Below are 16,320 nucleotides of genomic sequence, written 5' to 3' on the forward strand. Positions count from 1 at the left end.
GTCGCAGACAGATATAAATGACTTCAGACAACTGAACAAACATTGAGCAAAGACACAAATTAAATACTTTTTAAAAAATTAATGACGTATCCATGGGACTATGGAAGCGAAGGGCTGAGCACATGGTCTGAGTAGGATGTGGATGAAGAGAGAGTCGTGTTTAGAAAGGGTGGGATAAAGGGAACATTGGCTCCCTCCTTACCAATTGCCCAGAAGTGGTATTTCAAGAATAAAACTCCAAGGGGCTGTGGGGTGTATGATATGAGGGGTGTGTGTGTGTGTGTATGAGAATGCGTGTGTGAATGCCATCATTGGCATAACACTTCATTAAAGTTCATAGAACCGAGGAGAAGGATTGGATGCCACACCCAGAGTGGTCAGGTTGGGGTCTATTTAGATACATAATCCCTTCATTCCCCTTAAAGCCAGTGACATTGAGGGTCAGGGGGGCAACTGGATGGCACAGTGAGTAGAGCACTAGCCCTGGAGTCAGGAGGACCTGAGTTCAAAACCGGCCTCAGACACTTGACACTCACTAGCTGTGCGACCTTGGGCAAGTCACTCAACCCCAATTGCCCTGCCTTCCCTCCTCCAAGAAGAAAAAAAATTAAAAATAAAAAAATGTGAGCTGCCTGAGAGCAGGGTCCTTCTCAGCCTCCCCTTTGTATTCCCCTAGGCTTTGCATAGTGCTTGCCACATAGTAAACACTTTAAGAGATGCTTTTTTTCATTCTTTTGTGCAGCCACCTCTTTTCTTTCTCAGCCCCCCTCTCTATTTCCTTCTCCTGCTCTTTCCTTGTCTTCTTCCCTCTTATTTCTTCTATTTGCATCTCTCCGTCATTTTCGCCATCTACCTGCCTAACGCTTCCCCTTTCTTGATCCATCTCCTCCCACCATCTTGCTTCTCTCACCGGTTTTAGTGGCCTTGCATGACTCATACAATCAAACAGTCACACTTTCTGCAGGGAAAGTCTGTGGAACAGAAGAATTCTGGAGTCAGGAAAGCATGGGAAGGGGGGGGGTTGTTGAGCAGACGTAGGCACCACCCAAAAGCCATAGCTAAATAAGGGTTGGGGAAGGGCAGTGATAGGCCGGAGCTCAGGGAACGTGTCTCTGAGGTGGGGAGAAAGAATGAAGGGGGAAATGAGAAAGCTCCAGCTCTCCCCCACCAACTGACCCAGGACCCTCTAAACAGGATGGAGAGGAGCTGAGGAGGGAGGGAGAGAGAAGGATTCTCATCAGCTGGGCCTCACCCTTCATTTCCTGCAAACAGGCAGCCAAACCACTCTGCAAATGGACATGACTTGGTTACTGTAGGAAGTTCTCTCTCTGTGAGTTCATGGGATTTCCCCCAGAAGCTCTGAACATTTCTATAGTGCTCTCTTTTCTTTCAAATGCTTCTCAGTGGGAAAAAAAAATACCCCCAACCTAACTGAATCTTTTGAGTGTCCTTCCCTCCACCCACCAGACAGCTTGATAACTAAGGAAACCAGGACCAAGACAGAAGTATTTTGCCCAAAATGTCACTACATAGTAAAATAAAAGGACCATTTTAGGGGTTTTTTGGCGGGGGAGAGGGGGTGCAGTCAGATTAATCGACTTGCCCCAGGTCACACAGCTAGTAATTAAGGCTGGATTTGAACTCAGGTCTTCCTGATTCCAGGCCTGGTGCTCTATCCATTATGGCCCCACCTAGCTGCTCCAAGACCATAGATTTAGAGCTTTTGAAAGGACTTTAGATGTTTTATCTAGTTCAACACCCTTCATTTTATGGTTGAAGAAACTTGAGCCCATGGTGGTTAAGTGACTTACCCAAGGTCACAAAGGCAGGAGCAAAGATGAGCTGGCAGGGACCTCAGAACTCATCTAGCCCAATGCTGTCGAATGCATATAGGATGATCCCTGTGACTTAGAAAACCACAAATGACCATTATCTATGTTGTTTTGTGTTTTTATTTCTTTTGTTAAACATTTTCTCAGTTACATTTTAATCTGGTTCAGGCAGCTCTGAGGAGTTCTGTGAGCCATCTGCTGCCTCCTTCTGTGAGTGTGACACCTCTGATAGTCCAACCCCAACCCCACAGCCAAGGGAGGCTGTGACTAACCCAGAGTCACCCAGAGGATACAACACATAGAACAAAACATAAATAAGAGATAATTTGGATAGCTAGAGGGATCAAGAAAGGTTTTTCAAGGCCTGGGCTGAGTGGGAATGCTCTTGGGGAAACTGAGGAGACCATGGAGGTGGCAAGGAGAGGGCAGTTCGAGTCGGGGGAGACACAGGAGTGCTTGAGTCAGCAGCTGCTCATGGGGGATGCTTTGAAGGACATGGTGAAGGGGACTCTCTAGGCCTGACTCTTTGGGTCCAGGAATGTCTAAAGTAATGTGAATGAGATCTCCTTCAAAGTAGTCGCCTTGAGAGGAGAGGCACTTATTCCAGGGATTTCAGAAGTTATCATACAAGAAAATCAATCTCGCTTCTTCCTACCCCAGAAATAAAAACCTCAGGTGTTCTGATTGTTCCAGGGAGGCTGGGTAGGTTAGAGAAGAGGGCCACTGAATGGGGAGCTGGACAACCTGGATTCTATTTCTGCTTTTGCCAGTAGCTTGGGCAGGTGCCTTCCTCTCTCAGGATCTTGGTTTCTCCATCTGTTAAATGGAGATAATCTCTCTACCACCAAGGGAGGGGTATTCTGAGAACCCATGGGCCAGTAGATAGGAAGGCAGCCAGAGGTCTCCAGAAGAGAAATAAGATAGCAGGCATTAGTGATGGCAGCAGCCCATGGCACACCATCTCAGGGGGTTAGGAGTCCGTGCCCCTGAGGCCAGGGCCTGGAGATGGAGCATTGCCGAGGCCATGGTGCTTTGCTCTCCTCTGTGGACCTAGATGCATGCCCTGGAGCAGCCAAAAAAGGTCTGGGCCCTGAGTCACCAGAGACTGTGGATGACTTGGGGTGAAGCTGCCCCTTCAAACGAGAAAAGCACTCATCGTGGTTCAGGATCATCTTGTACAAAATATGACATGGTGCTGGGGACAATTTGTGGAGAAAAAAAGAGCCCTTTACTAGAAGTCAGGACAACCAGGTTCCAGTCTGGGCTCTGCCATTGGGACTGGGGGAGGCCCAGGGGCAGGGAAGGGGCACAAGATGTGAGATCAGAAGCTCTGGAGTCCAGTGCCTGGCCTCTCCCTGTGTGACCACCCCGAGTCGGTCACTTAGCCACTCTCTGACTCAGCTTCTTCATCAGGATAGTGAAGGGTTCTTAAAGTCCTTCCATCTCTAAATCTGGGAGCCTGTGTTGTCTTACCTCTCTCTGCCTCAGTCTCCTCTGTAAAGTTAGGAAAATTTGATACTGCTAACCCACCTCACAATGCTGTTGGAAGAAAGCACTATGGGAAAGTAAGCTGCTTTTTTTTATTTAATGGAAAGGGCCAGACTAGATAGCTCTATCATTCTATGTTCTAAACTCCTTCCCAGTACTGACATTTTTTGTTCTTTTTTTGGGGGGGGGGGGGCAGGGTAATTGGGGTTAAGTGACTTTCCCAAGGTCACACAGCTAGTAAGTGTGTCAGGTATCTGAGGCCACATTTGAACTCAGATCCTCCTGAGTCCAGGGCTGGCGTTCTACTCACTGCGCCACCCAGTTCTGACATTCTGTGTTCTAAGAGCCCTCTCAGCTCTGACATCCTGTGTTCTAAACTCCCAGCTCTGACATTTTATGTTCTAAACTCTCTCCCAGCTTTGACATTCTGTATTCTAAGCCCCCCTTCAGCTCTTAACAGCTTGGGGTTCTAGGATTCCAACTGGTTCCCTGATCAAGGAATGAGGCCTCATCTTCAGGCCCTAAAACATTGAGACCCCTTGGGAAGGATAGGAACATTCGGGTAAACATGACTTCCCCTGCCTCACCCCCGCTCCCCCATCCTAAGGTGTTTGGGCTATTTTTTTTCTTTCCCATTCCACTGTTAGGGCCAGGAAGCTAGAGCAGAAGTGGAGAATGAGAAGGCAATGTGTTGGGTTTTCCCCAGGCCTTACTGTTCCCCTACCCATCCCTACCCCTCAAGTCAAGAGTCAGGAAGACCTTGAAGGCTCCAAGGTTCTGGAGCAGGGCAGGGAAAGGCTCCCCTCCCCCCGCCCCAGCAGACTGGTGTCTTGGAAGGGGAAGGGAACAAGCTAGCTCGTGGGCACCCCCACTGAAAAGCTTCTCTGGGCTGAGGAATTGAAGGGTTGGTCAAGGGCGCCATCTCTGGGCAGCCTGGCGAATCACCGGCTCCTGGAGAGAGAACAAAGTCCCAAGAGAGACCAGCCAGGTCCTTCCGTCTCTGAGAGGTGGAGCTTCGTCACCTGGATTGCCGTTTCCTCCCGGATCCCCAGAATTGGCCCGGGAGGCTTTGACACATTCCCCAGATCCTTTCAGCTCCACTGTGCCCAGAGCAGAGTAGCAGAGATTCTAGGAGCTGGAGGTGGGGGAGAAGAGACAGGAAGAAGGATTCCAGCCAGACCATTGGAACTTTGTTGGAGCAAGCAGCTTTCCCCCTCCCTGCCCCCAGGCCCAGCTGTTTCATAGGCCAGCAAATGTGTTCAGGCTGGGCTAGGAGTCTCCTAGCCATTCTAGAGACTTCCAGGACGTAGGGCAAAGCCTGAGACAGCCCAGCCTGCCTAGCAGGCCCAAAATTCAAGACTCTGTCCTTGCTGGGGAAGGAGAAAGAGCTTCCCTCTCCCCTCTACGCCCCTGCTGATGTTGATCCTCCTTATTTTCCCACCAGACGAGGCCATTTGGTGCAAGACAACCAAGCCCGTGCCAGAGGCTGGACTGATGAACACATTCCTCATGGCTGAGCCCCGGGGCATCACCAGCAACCCAGTGAAGACAGAACCTGGGGATCCTGAATACCCGGCCACTGTGCATTCAGACATCCAGCTCCTGCCTCAGCAAGCAGGGATGGCAGCCATCCTGGCCACCGCCGTCGTCAACAGTGAGTACCCAATGGACACCACTGCCGGTCCATCACCCTCGTCTCGCTCTCTTATCAGCCTAGCTTCGTCTCTCTTACCCTCGGCCAAACCCTGGGAATCCAGGCAGGATCCGATTAGCTTTAGAAAGGAACTTTGCCATTGTTCTTCAGTAACTTCAGTCGTGTCCGACTCTCCATGACCCCATTTGGGCTTTTCTTGGCAGAGATACTAGAGTGGTTGGCCATTTCCTTCTCCAGATGAGGAAACTGAGGCAAACAGCGCTAAGTGACTTATCTAGGGTCACCCAGCTAATAAGTGTCTGAGGCTGGATTTGAACTCAGGTCACCTTGACTCCAGGCCTGGGGCTCTGTCCGCTGGGCTGCCTAGCTGCCCCTTAGAAGGAAACGCCAATGCCCATAGGTTGCACAAGGACCAAGGCGGATGTAGAGCCAAGGTTGCCAAATGGATGCCAGGCACAAGTTGGGAAATAGTCCGGGCGAGCAGTAGGCTAGAAATCCAGGCAGCCAAGGCCACGAGTGAGGAGCACATGGTACCAGAGAGAGGACCAAGCAGGCACAGATCAGAAATTTAGGAAGTCAGGGAGCATCAGAGAATGTTCGACTTTTGAGGGATCTTTGGCAAACTATGGCTGATGGTCCATTCTGGCTCACCTGCCTGTTTTTGTACACTCACAAGCTGGGAATGGTTCTTCTTAAATTTGCCAGCCCCTGGTCCAGTACGACCTCCCTCATTTAACCACTGAGGGAACTGAGTCCAAGAGAGGAGTTCTGGTTCAGTGTTCTTTCCATTGGACCACACTGCCTCATGTACCTGGTAACATGTGGCTGCCGAGGATAAAGAAAAGCCAAAGATTAGGAGTCCAGATAGATAAACCATACATTCAGTAGGCCAGCAGATATCAGAAGTCAAAAGAGACAGAAGGGTCGAATCTACACACACTGTCGGCTCAGGTCAACGGGGAAGCTTACAGACCTCTTGGGTCCGATCCCCATGTTTTGCAGATGCAATTATTAAGACGGATAGAAGACAAATTACTTTCTCGTTAGTGATAGAATGGGAATTAGCACTCATGGTCATTCAGTGTTTTTCATACTGGTCCATACTGCCCCAGGACCCCAGCAATTAGAGAACCGGGACCTGGCCTCTTCCTTCCCCTACCCATCGTCCTCTCTGTGGCTCATATGTGTGACCCCTGAGTCCTCGGTACAGGGGCAAGGGGTGGGGGTGGTCAGTGGATACATCTGGCTGCTGCAGGTCAGCGGGCAAGAGAATAGATTAGTCTCATACTGATTTCAAACCAAATACCAGTCATGGGATGAGGGTGGGGAATGGGGGCTCTGGATAAATAAAATCCATAGAGAAGGCCTCATGAATCTAATCCCTTGGTCCTGGCTGCTCAGCAGAAGCCCAGGAGACTGTTGAGAATTTTCCTTCTCCTTCCCTCCCTTCAAACCCTCTTTCCACTCGCAAGCAGCCAGGCAGCCAGCAGGCAGGTGGCACAGGTAGAGAGGGTAATTTTTAGAGGGTATAATTAGCCTTGGCATTAGAATCCTATCGTCGGGGGCTGGGAAAACAGAGAGAAGGCTTTGCTGCTATGTATATATGTGTGTGTATATATATATATATATACATATATATATATGTGGGGGCTTGTGTTTGATTGAATCTTGGGTCTTACACTCAGTAGCTGTGTGACCTTGGGCAAGTGACTCAACTTCTCTGTGCCTCAGTTTCCTTATCTGTAAAATGAGGAAAGTCACCTCTGCCATACAGGGTTGTTGTGGACAAAAACCTCCTTATTGTTATTCTCTTCTATTAGGTGAATAGTCACAGAATGCCCAAAGTAGAAGGGAGTTAGGCCAGGACCCTGGTACTTAGAGGGGCAACATGGTACAGCAGATCAGACACTGGGCTTGGAGTCAGGAACACCTGGGTTCAAATGCCACCTCAGACTCTTACTAGAGTTGTGTGACCCTGGGCTAGTCACTTAACCCTTCTCGAGGCCTTAGTTTTCTCGTCCGTAAAAGGTGGGGTGGAGGAAGAGAGGGGGGAGATTCGGCTTCTAGGACCCCTTCCAGCTCCCCACCCCCCAGTTCAATGCTTTTTCCTCCCTAGATCTTAGGGACTATTTATCTCACATCTGGCCCCAGCACTGGCTGCTTAATTAAAGGGGGGGGGGGGGACTGAGTAGTATGGAGATGTCTTGAAATGAATATTCGATTTAGTCAGAGTTCAAGTCTCAGCTCTGTTATTTAATACCCGTGTGGCTGTAGGTGAGTCACTGCAGCTTTCAACCCAGGTGATCTCTGAGGGTCTGATCCTGCGGCTTCTGGGCTTCTGGCCCAGATTCTTGAGTCCTTTCCCCATATCTGCAGTGGTCTAGGTACAGGGAGTTGGCAGGCCAGTCACCTTGATGAAACTCACCTTTCCAGGCTGCCCTGGGCGGGGAGGCTCACTAGAGAATCCACAGAATTTTTGTTAAAAGGAACACTTCCGAGGCCCTTTTGTTCAGCGTGTCCCTGACTGAGACAGCCTAGACAGCAAGCCCAACAAGGGGTTTTTACAGTGTGCCTGCCGAAACAGCAATATTGCAGATGCTAAAAAACCCACATTGTCTGGCAGATCTTGGGGGATGCCCAGGTCAACTGGGTCAGCTATTTGCTGAGACTACACCCCTCCTGCCAGAGGAGGGAGGCTAAAGTATGGTGAGACTGAGAGGACAGCTTCATGGGCAAGAAATTTCAACCCAAGGGAGAGAAAGAGGAGGAGGAGGAGGAGGAGGAGGAGGAGAAGGGGGGAGAGAGAGAGAGAGCGAAAGAGAGAGAGAGAGAGAGAGGCAGGGAGGGAGGAAGGAAGGGAAAAGCCAGAAAGGTAGGAGGGATGGAATCTAGTTCCTGAAGGGACAGGTACACACAGACCTGATGGCAACCTGAAAGATGAACACTTGGCTAGAGGAAGCCCAGGAGTAACTCTGGGCAGCACAAGGGCTCTGAAAAACCAGTCACTTAGGGTTTGCCAGAGATGCCCATTTCGTTTACTACCAAAGGCATTAAGCGGAGATGATGAAATCTGCCCCTGTTATAAAAATGCTCAGGAGACTTAAGGTATGAAAAGGTAGAGGCCAATATTTTAGGGGTCCTCTCCTTGTTAGGATCATAGAATGTTACAGTGGGGAGGGGGGACCTTAGAAACTCTCTAGCCACTTCTCCACCCCACCCCCCGGCTTTGTGCAGAGGAGGAGCCAGGCCCAGGGGGAAGCAATTTGTCCAAGGTTGCCCAGCTGGTAACAAGAGCCAGTATTACCCAGTCTCTTTACTCATCTTCTGCTACACCAAGATGGACAGAGGGGCACTCGGGCATTCCCCATAAATGGTTCCTATTATAGATGGAGAAATGGAGAGTTACAGCCCGCATGAGCCAGGGAGCTAGAATTCAAGTGAAGAGAGGGAGCCAGGAGAAAAGAGACCTCTTGTCACCAACCTTGCCCCTGGGGTCGACCTTCTCTGCCATTCCTGGCCTTCCCCACATCTTTCTGTTCCCTCAACTCCTTGCCTTCCAAATCGATCAATCAATTAACATGAATTAAGCACCTACTGTGTGCCAACCACTGCACTAAGCCCCCAGTACAGTTATGTACCTATTCTCACCCACTGGGATAGTCTCATGCAGTGGAGAAGAAAAGACAGGGGAACATGATAATTATCTAGGGGGCCTTGACTCAGGAAGACTTGAGTTCAAATCCAGCCTCAGACACTTCCCAGCTCTGTGACCTTGGGCAAGTCACTTAACCGCAATCTGCCTGTTTCCTCATCTGAAAAATGTGGAGCCAGTTTCTCAGGGTTCTTGTGAGGATTAAATGAGATGATATTTGTAAAGTGCTTCGCCAACCTTAGAGCGCTACATAAATGCCAGCTGTTATTATTCCAGGTTGGACCATATGGCCTCTTAGTTCCCTTCTAGCTCTGAGGCTCTGTGATCCTGGGAATAACCCCGTGGACACTTGTGAGACATGAAGAAGCTCGCTGTTTTCACCCTTCCTGCGCCATGCTTGCTCACCCCTTCACATGTGCATCCACACTTTCACACGCTATCATTGGGTCTCTTGTTCATTTAGTTATATTAGATTGTAAGCTCCTTGAGGGCAGGGAACCATCTTTTGCCTCTTTTTGTATCCCTAGTGCTTGGCACAGCGCCTGGCACATAGTAGGTGCTGAATAAATGTTTATTGACTGACTAGCTAGTTCATTCATGGAACAGACAGGAATACCTCCTATGGCCCAGCACTGTGCTAGGCTCTGAGAGAGGAGGACGTGAATGTTAAAGAGAAAAGACCATGGGGCTAGACCTGGGGAGCTGCCAGGTGTGGAAACTCCCTTTACCAATGCAGGGCATCACCTCCTTCTCAACTTACAGTCTTAGATCATTGCCCAGAGTGCCAAGGACTGCCTAGGGTCACACAGTCAGTATGTGCCAGAGGTGGGTCTCCCACATGTTGCTAGTTTTCTCTCGCTGCATTGCGCCTACACATTGCATCCCCTGCTAAAATATGTTGGGTACGGGCTGTTTTTGTGGTCATCTCTGAATCCTCCCGGGAAGGCTTTGCACATTGTAGGCACTTAATAAATGTTGGATGTTGTTAGACTAGTCTTTACTCCAGTTGAGTATAGGAGTATAGCTCCCTGATGGCCAGGCTCTGTATCCTGGATGCAAGGGGGTGGGGAGCAGAGAATTCTTGGTATCATTAGTCATGCTAGCTTCTTGGGGTCTGAAGAAGCAGTTGGGGGAGTGGGTACAGTAGAAATGTTTATCAGGGCTAAGGGGGGAGGGGCTGACAGTTATTTGAGGGGCCCTTAGGAAGGGAAGGAGTTGGAGCCTAGAGATATTGAAAGATAAATAATTCCTAACTGTGAGATTGAGGTCAGAGTATTTTATGTATAAAAACTAGAAGTCCTTCCCACCCCCTGCCCTCCCCACCCCACCCCCCCAAGGATATTCAGGTACACAAATAGAGGGGTGTTTGGTACCCCCGCCTCACCAGCTGCCAGGAGATGAGTCCAGAAAAGCATCGAAGGTCAGAGTGGAAAGGGACCTTAGAATACAGAATGTTAAAGCTTGGGGACCATAGACTTTAGAACACAGAAAAACATAGAATGTTCTTAGACATTGTTTGGTCTGACCCATTTTTTAAAATTCTGTTTTTCAATAAAAAAACAAACCCTTAAGAAGCTTTGAGCAGGATGATGTACGGAGGGCAGAAAGATAAAATGGCCCAAGGCCTGCCCTCAAAGAGCTTCCAGTCTAATGGTGGCTTCCAAAAGCACACCAAGAACGAGCACCCCCCTGGCTTTACAGAGGAGGTTCTTTCCCTGGGGTCCACAAACTTGTTTGGTTTTTTGGTTGTTTACATTTTGATGGCTGTATTTCAATAGAATTCATTTCCTTGGTAGCCCAATGTATTTTATTTTGTGCATTTAAAAGCATTATTCTGAGGAGGGGTCCCTCGGCTTCCCGAGACTGCCCCCAGAGGAGTCTGGGATGCAACACAGGTTAAGCAGCCCCAAGTTAGACTGTGATCAACACAAGGGGGGAGAATGTGGTCATTTCAGCAGGGAGGGATGAGGAATTCACTGGCTTTTTTTTATTTAAATAAACTTTTATTGGTGTCTTCTCTTTCTAACATCGCCACAGTCTCCCATGCATCCCTCCCGGTGCCCCTCCCCCAGAGGCATCCCATAAGACAGAGTAATTTTAGGGAAGATTTTTTTTAAATTTAGCACAACTGATGTATACATTGGGAAAAAAAGTCTGAAAATGTTTGAAATCCGTGAGCTGCGTGGGCCTCCCCGCCCCACCCAGGGTGTCCCCCATGCCTCTTCATCTGAGTCCCGCTCGGTCTTTAGAGTTTTCTTACGTTTACTTTTGATTCTTTGGGACTTTGGGACTCTTCCTTGTCTTTTTGTTCTCCTAGTTACCGTTTATGTTGTTTTCTTGGTTCTTCTGACTTCTCCAAAGCCCTTTACAATTATCGTCTCATTGGAGCCTCACTACAACCCTAAGGGGTAGGCGCTGTTTTTACCTCCATTTTCCAAATGAGAAACTGAGGTAGGCAGAGGTTAACTGACTTGCCCAGGGTCGCAGGTAAGTCAGTGTCGATGAAGGAGTTCCTCCTGATGCTCTTTCTACTTTGCCACCAGCCCGCCTCAGGTGGAAACTGAGGCCCAGAGAAGAAGTAATCTGTGCCAGGTGCCCATCCTTCATTGCCAGCGCCAGGGTGAGGGAGGTGGGGTGGAGGGAAGGACATGGCCCAGAGAGGACCTCATTCCTGTTTGTGCCTTCCTTCCTCCCTCAGAGGACATCTTTCCCTGTAAAGACTGCGGCATCTGGTATCGGAGTGAACGGAACCTGCAGGCTCACCTCATGTACTACTGCGCCAGCCGCCAGAGTTCGGGCTCCCCGCTGGTGGAGGAGAAGCCCAAGGAGACATACCCCAACGAGCGAGTCTGCCCCTTCCCCCAGTGTAAGAAGAGCTGCCCCAGCGCCAGCTCCCTGGAGATCCACATGCGAAGCCACAGCGGTAAGGGGCCCCCCACCCCCGGGACACAGACATCAGGGGTGGCTCTGACTTGGGCTGGGGGGCTGGGGGGAGGATCGGCCTGCCATGTGCACTGAGGCCTGAGCACCAGCCTCCACCTCATGCTGCCCTGCTCTGTCCTCTAGGAGAAAGACCCTTTGTCTGCCTGATCTGCCTATCGGCCTTCACCACCAAAGCCAACTGTGAGCGGCACCTGAAGGTTCACACAGACACCCTGAGCGGTGCGTGGAGGAAGGGGGCGGCTGGGGACAAGGGGACCAGCGATGCCAGTGAAGGGGAATTGGGAGAGGAAAGGCAGCCGAGATGTGGGCTGGGAGCACTGGAAGAGGGAAGGCAGATGGGTGAGCCAGGGTGGCGGGGCAACGGGAAGGCCGATGGGGTCTCACTGGCAGAAGCCAGTCCCTTGAGCTCCCTGACATGCTTAACACTGTGGTTTGCAGGGATCTGCCACAGTTGTGGCTTCGTCTCCACTACAAGGGACATCCTCTACAGCCATCTGGTGACCAACCACATGATCTGCCAGCCGGGCTCCAAAGGTGAAATCTATTCCCCGAGTGCAGCACACCTGGCCACCAAGCCAGGCCCCGCAGGTGTGTCAGCCGAGACCCAGCGGCAGCCTCTGGCCTTAGGTGGGAAAGGGGATAATGGAGAGCACTCAGGAAGGAAGGAAGGAACGAAGGAAGGGAGGGAGGAATGAAGGAAAGAAGGGAGGGAGGAAAGAAGGAAGGAAGGAAGAGGAAGGGAAGGAAGAAAGAGGGAAAGAGGAAGGCAGGAAGGAGATAAAAGAGAAAGGGAGGGAGGGAGGAAGGACACATGAGTATATTCCATAGAGTATATTGAGTAAATTCCAAGAAGACTGGAGAGATGGGGAGGGGCCATGTTGTCTATTACGGGAAGCACACACCTGATCCCATGGTCCCTTTTCTCTGCTTCCCTCAGGTCTAGCTCAGGCAGGCTCCACCCCCGGCCTCAAGTGCAGCCTCTGCGGTCTCCTTGCCGACAGCCTCGCCAGCCTCCAGCAGCACATGGCCCTGCATGGTCCTCTGCCCACTCCAGATTCTGGCCAGGCGCCCCCCGGCCCCGAGTCACCCCCACCTCCAGACACTTTGACCAAGAAGGCCCCAGCTGAGGCAGAAAATGGGGAAGCCCAGGCTGCCCCCCAAGAAAGCTGCTCCTCCTCTTCCTCGTCCTCTGGCGAGGGGACAGCGCCGCTCTTGAGGATCAAGGAGGAGGCCGGGGAGGGCCAGGGGATGGAGCCCGAGGCGGCCAAGAGCCACAGCCAGGCCGAGCAGGGCGCCAGCCCCAGGTCAGAGCCCGAGTCGTCCTCGAGAACGTCCTCCCCCCAGAGCCTGGCCTCTGTAAAGGTTAAATCGGAGCTGGCCAGCCCCACACCGGGCTCCAGCCCCGTGCCCAGCGAGGCGGGCGTGGGCCCCTCCGGAGGCACTATCTTCCTGCCCCAGTACATGTTCAGCCCTGAAACCTCCGTCGTCCCTCAGGCCTCTGAAATCCTGGCCAAGATGTCCGAGCTGGTTCACAGCCGGCTCAAGCAAGGCCATGGAGGGGTAGCGCCGGCCCTGTACCCAGGGACCCCCGCACCCAAGGGAGCGACCTGTTTCGAGTGCGAAATCACCTTCAATAACATAAATAACTACTATGTACACAAGCGTCTCTACTGTTCTAGCCGCCACATGGCAGAGGACAGCCCCCCCGGGGCCCGCAAGCCAAAAGTGGCCGGCCCCCCCAAGGGCACCCCGGGCACTGTGGTGGCCCCCGCCAGAGCCATCCTCTCCCCACAGCCCCCTGAGAGCCAGGGCCCACCCGCCCCTGCTGAAGGCGAAGCAGAGGGGGAGCACCCATCCCCAGCAGCGGAGGCCAAGGCTGAGGAGGCGGCAGGGGGAAAGGAAGCCTCCCCGGAAGCAGACGGGGCAGGACGGGGCAGTGAGGACAGCCAGAGCCCACGGAGCTCTGTGGACGATGCCGACGAGGACCCCATGAAGACCGTGTGCGAGGCCTGCAACATCCGCTTCAGCCGCCACGAGACCTACACGGTACACAAACGCTACTACTGCGCCTCTCGCCACGACCCCCCTCTGCGGCGGCCTGGGGGCCCCAAGGTGGCCTTCCTGCCCCAGCCAGTGCGCACCCGGAAACGGCGCAAACTCTATGAGATCCACGCCGCCACTAGCAACGCCGGCCTATTGCCGGCCACTCACCCGCCACCGCCACCACCACTGCCGCCGCCCACCTTGACGGAGCTGCCCACCTCCCCACAGCTGGGCATTAGCCCGGCCGATGCACTGGGGCTGGCTACCCGGCCTGACGTGCCTCCTGCCCTCCTGCTGCCCGTGGGCAAGGGTCCAGGCTCGGCCCCCTCCCCCAGCTCCAGCCCGGACACCGATGGCCCCATTGACCTAAGCAAGAAGCCAAGGCTGCAGAGAACTGAGGGGGGGCCCACAGCTCCCCCTCCGCCACCGCCTCCACCTCTACTCCCCCTCACTGACTACCATGAGTGCACAGCCTGTTGTGTCAGCTTCCACAGCCTGGAGGCCTACCTGGCCCACAAGAAATACTACTGCCCAGCCGCTCCCCTGCAGCAGAGTGCCTTGGAGCAGCTGCAGAAGATCCAGGGCCTGGCCAAGCCCCGCCTGGCCGGAGAAGGACCCCGGGGAGTGCCCGGGGAGGAGCCGGAGGGGGGCATACGGGTGAAGGTGGAGAAGGGGGTGGCATCGGCCAGCCCAGGACCGGGCAAAACCTCAGGCCTGCCAGTTGCCTATGCTGGCGGGGACCCTCTGCACCGCTACCCAGGCCCCAAACCCCTTCACCTTCCCGGTGGGAAGCCTCCACCCCCAGTGGTGTGTCCCTACTGCCCTCTCAATGGGGCCATCAAAGGCGACCTGATTGAGCACTTCCGCCATGCCCATGGCCTCCTGGTGGCCAAGCCGGTGGCAGGACACATGCTGGCTGAGGCCACGGCGCCCCACACCCGGACGCCGGCAGTGGCCAGCCGCGGGGCCGAGAACAGCCTCTCACTGCCCCCTGCGACATCCTCCTCTTCCTCCTCCTCCTCTTCCTCTTCTTCCTCAGCTTCCTCTTCATCTTCTTCCCCACAGCCAGGCCCCAGGCTCCCTCGGGACAGCCTCAATGGCCATGAGCTCAAGGAGTCCCCAGCCCCAGCCAACGGCAGTCCCCTGCCCACCGGCTCTCCCCTGCCCGGCCTGCCCCTGTCTCCAGCCACCGCCCCGGCCCTTACCCTCTCGCCAGTGCCTGAAGCTCTGCTCCAGCCTCCCACCCCACCCACATACACAGACAAGGGGGTCCAGACCCCCAGCAAAGTCAGCCCCGCCACCGTCCCCAACGGCAACCACAGATATTGTCGTCTGTGCAACATCAAATTCAGCAGTCTGTCCACCTTTATAGCACACAAGAAGTATTATTGTTCTTCCCACGCCGCAGAGCATGTAAAATAATCCTGAGCTCCCTCCCCTCTCTCCCCTTCCTCCCCTTCCTCCCCTTTCCCCCTCTCCTCCATGCCTGTCCCACCACACTACAGACTTTGACCAATTGACACACCCTCAGCCCTGGCCACGGCCGACTGCCCAGGACATCTCAGCACGTGGCCAGCGGGGAGAGGATGGCAGCCATGGCGGCAGTGGGGGCGTGGCCCCCAGAGCACTACGGCAGGGCGAGAGATCCCCTTCTGCCCCAGAAATCTTTCCAACAAAGCACAAGGCACTGATCAGTCATTCGGGCACCTCCCGGAGCTCAGAGCCGCCTGGATGGACTCCCTTGGCCCCTGAGCCTGAGGGCCCAGTGACCGAGGAGGTGGGGTGGGATGGCCAGGGAAGTGGCTAGCTACAAAGAAAGGCAGGGTTGGGCGGGGGCAGAATGGGACCCCAAACCCTCGGCACTTAATAAAGAATTACAGTTTGATGATGAACGTTGGTTAAGAGCCTAGTTGTCTTGGAGATGGGGGCAGGGTGATGGAAAGGTGGCCGGCTGGGGCTTAGCAGTGGGTGGCCCCACTCACTTCCAGCCCCTGCAGGCCCTCCAGGGTAGGGTCAGATGGTAAAGAATACCCCCTTTTGCTAGTTTGGCCTCTAAGAAGAAAGTGCACCACCCCATCCCAAGGCCCTGAACTATACCTGGTTCCTAACATCATAAGACAGAAAGAGAACCAAGAACAGAGATTCTCAACATTTTTGGTGTCCAGGACCCCTTGGGCAGACTGGTGAAGCCCATCAGGCCACTTCTCAGAATCAGGTTTTTAAATGCATAAGATGAGCTACCAAGGAAGTTGATCAGATTGAAATACAATTATCTGAATATTTAAAAAGCAAATTCGCAGACCCCAAGTTAAGAACTATCCTGGCAGTCGCCTCGTCTACCCCTTTGTCTTACAGATAAAGAAGTTCTAGCTCGCCTAAAGCAGGCTAGGGGTTGTCTTGGCCAACCTCTCATTTTACAGGTGAGCAGATGGAGGCCCATTGAGCTTAAATGGATCAGCTGTCATTCTAACCAGATGGATGTGAGGTCTGAGGGAAAGGTTTCTAACACTCTAGACCCTGCATGGGAAATGTTTGCCCATCTCTCACCCAAGGCCTCTCTCTCCCCCTCAGAGCTGAATGCCAGCCCCTTCCATCACTCTCTCTATCCCTTGAAATGGCTCCCTGCCTTCCTCTGTACTTAGGGTAGGATGGGGGCTCCAAAGCTCTGGTCGGACTTCGATGTTCCAAGAGAGGCCCAAGTGTAGAGA

General features: G+C 53.0%; 1 protein-coding gene across 2 annotated transcripts in view; it reads left to right on the plus strand.

The window, feature by feature from the left end:
* Positions 1-15,504, plus strand: part of ZFPM1 (zinc finger protein, FOG family member 1) — a 201,631-nt gene extending 186,127 nt beyond the window's left edge. Inside the window, exons 6-10 of one of the 2 annotated variants that reach the window (XM_036752953.1) lie at positions 4,765-4,974; positions 11,325-11,549; positions 11,693-11,788; positions 12,008-12,196; positions 12,507-15,504. In XM_036752953.1, the coding sequence (XP_036608848.1) occupies positions 4,765-4,974; positions 11,325-11,549; positions 11,693-11,788; positions 12,008-12,196; positions 12,507-15,034 (3,248 nt within the window). In that variant the 3' untranslated portion in view covers positions 15,035-15,504. The remainder of the gene's footprint in view (positions 1-4,764; positions 4,975-11,324; positions 11,550-11,692; positions 11,789-12,007; positions 12,197-12,506) is intronic. The other variant, XM_036752954.1, reaches the window with a different exon arrangement.
* The last annotated feature ends 816 nt before the right edge of the window (positions 15,505-16,320 follow it).

This window comes from Trichosurus vulpecula, chromosome 3, assembly GCF_011100635.1.
Source record: "Trichosurus vulpecula isolate mTriVul1 chromosome 3, mTriVul1.pri, whole genome shotgun sequence".
Taxonomy (NCBI): Eukaryota; Metazoa; Chordata; class Mammalia; order Diprotodontia; family Phalangeridae; genus Trichosurus; species Trichosurus vulpecula.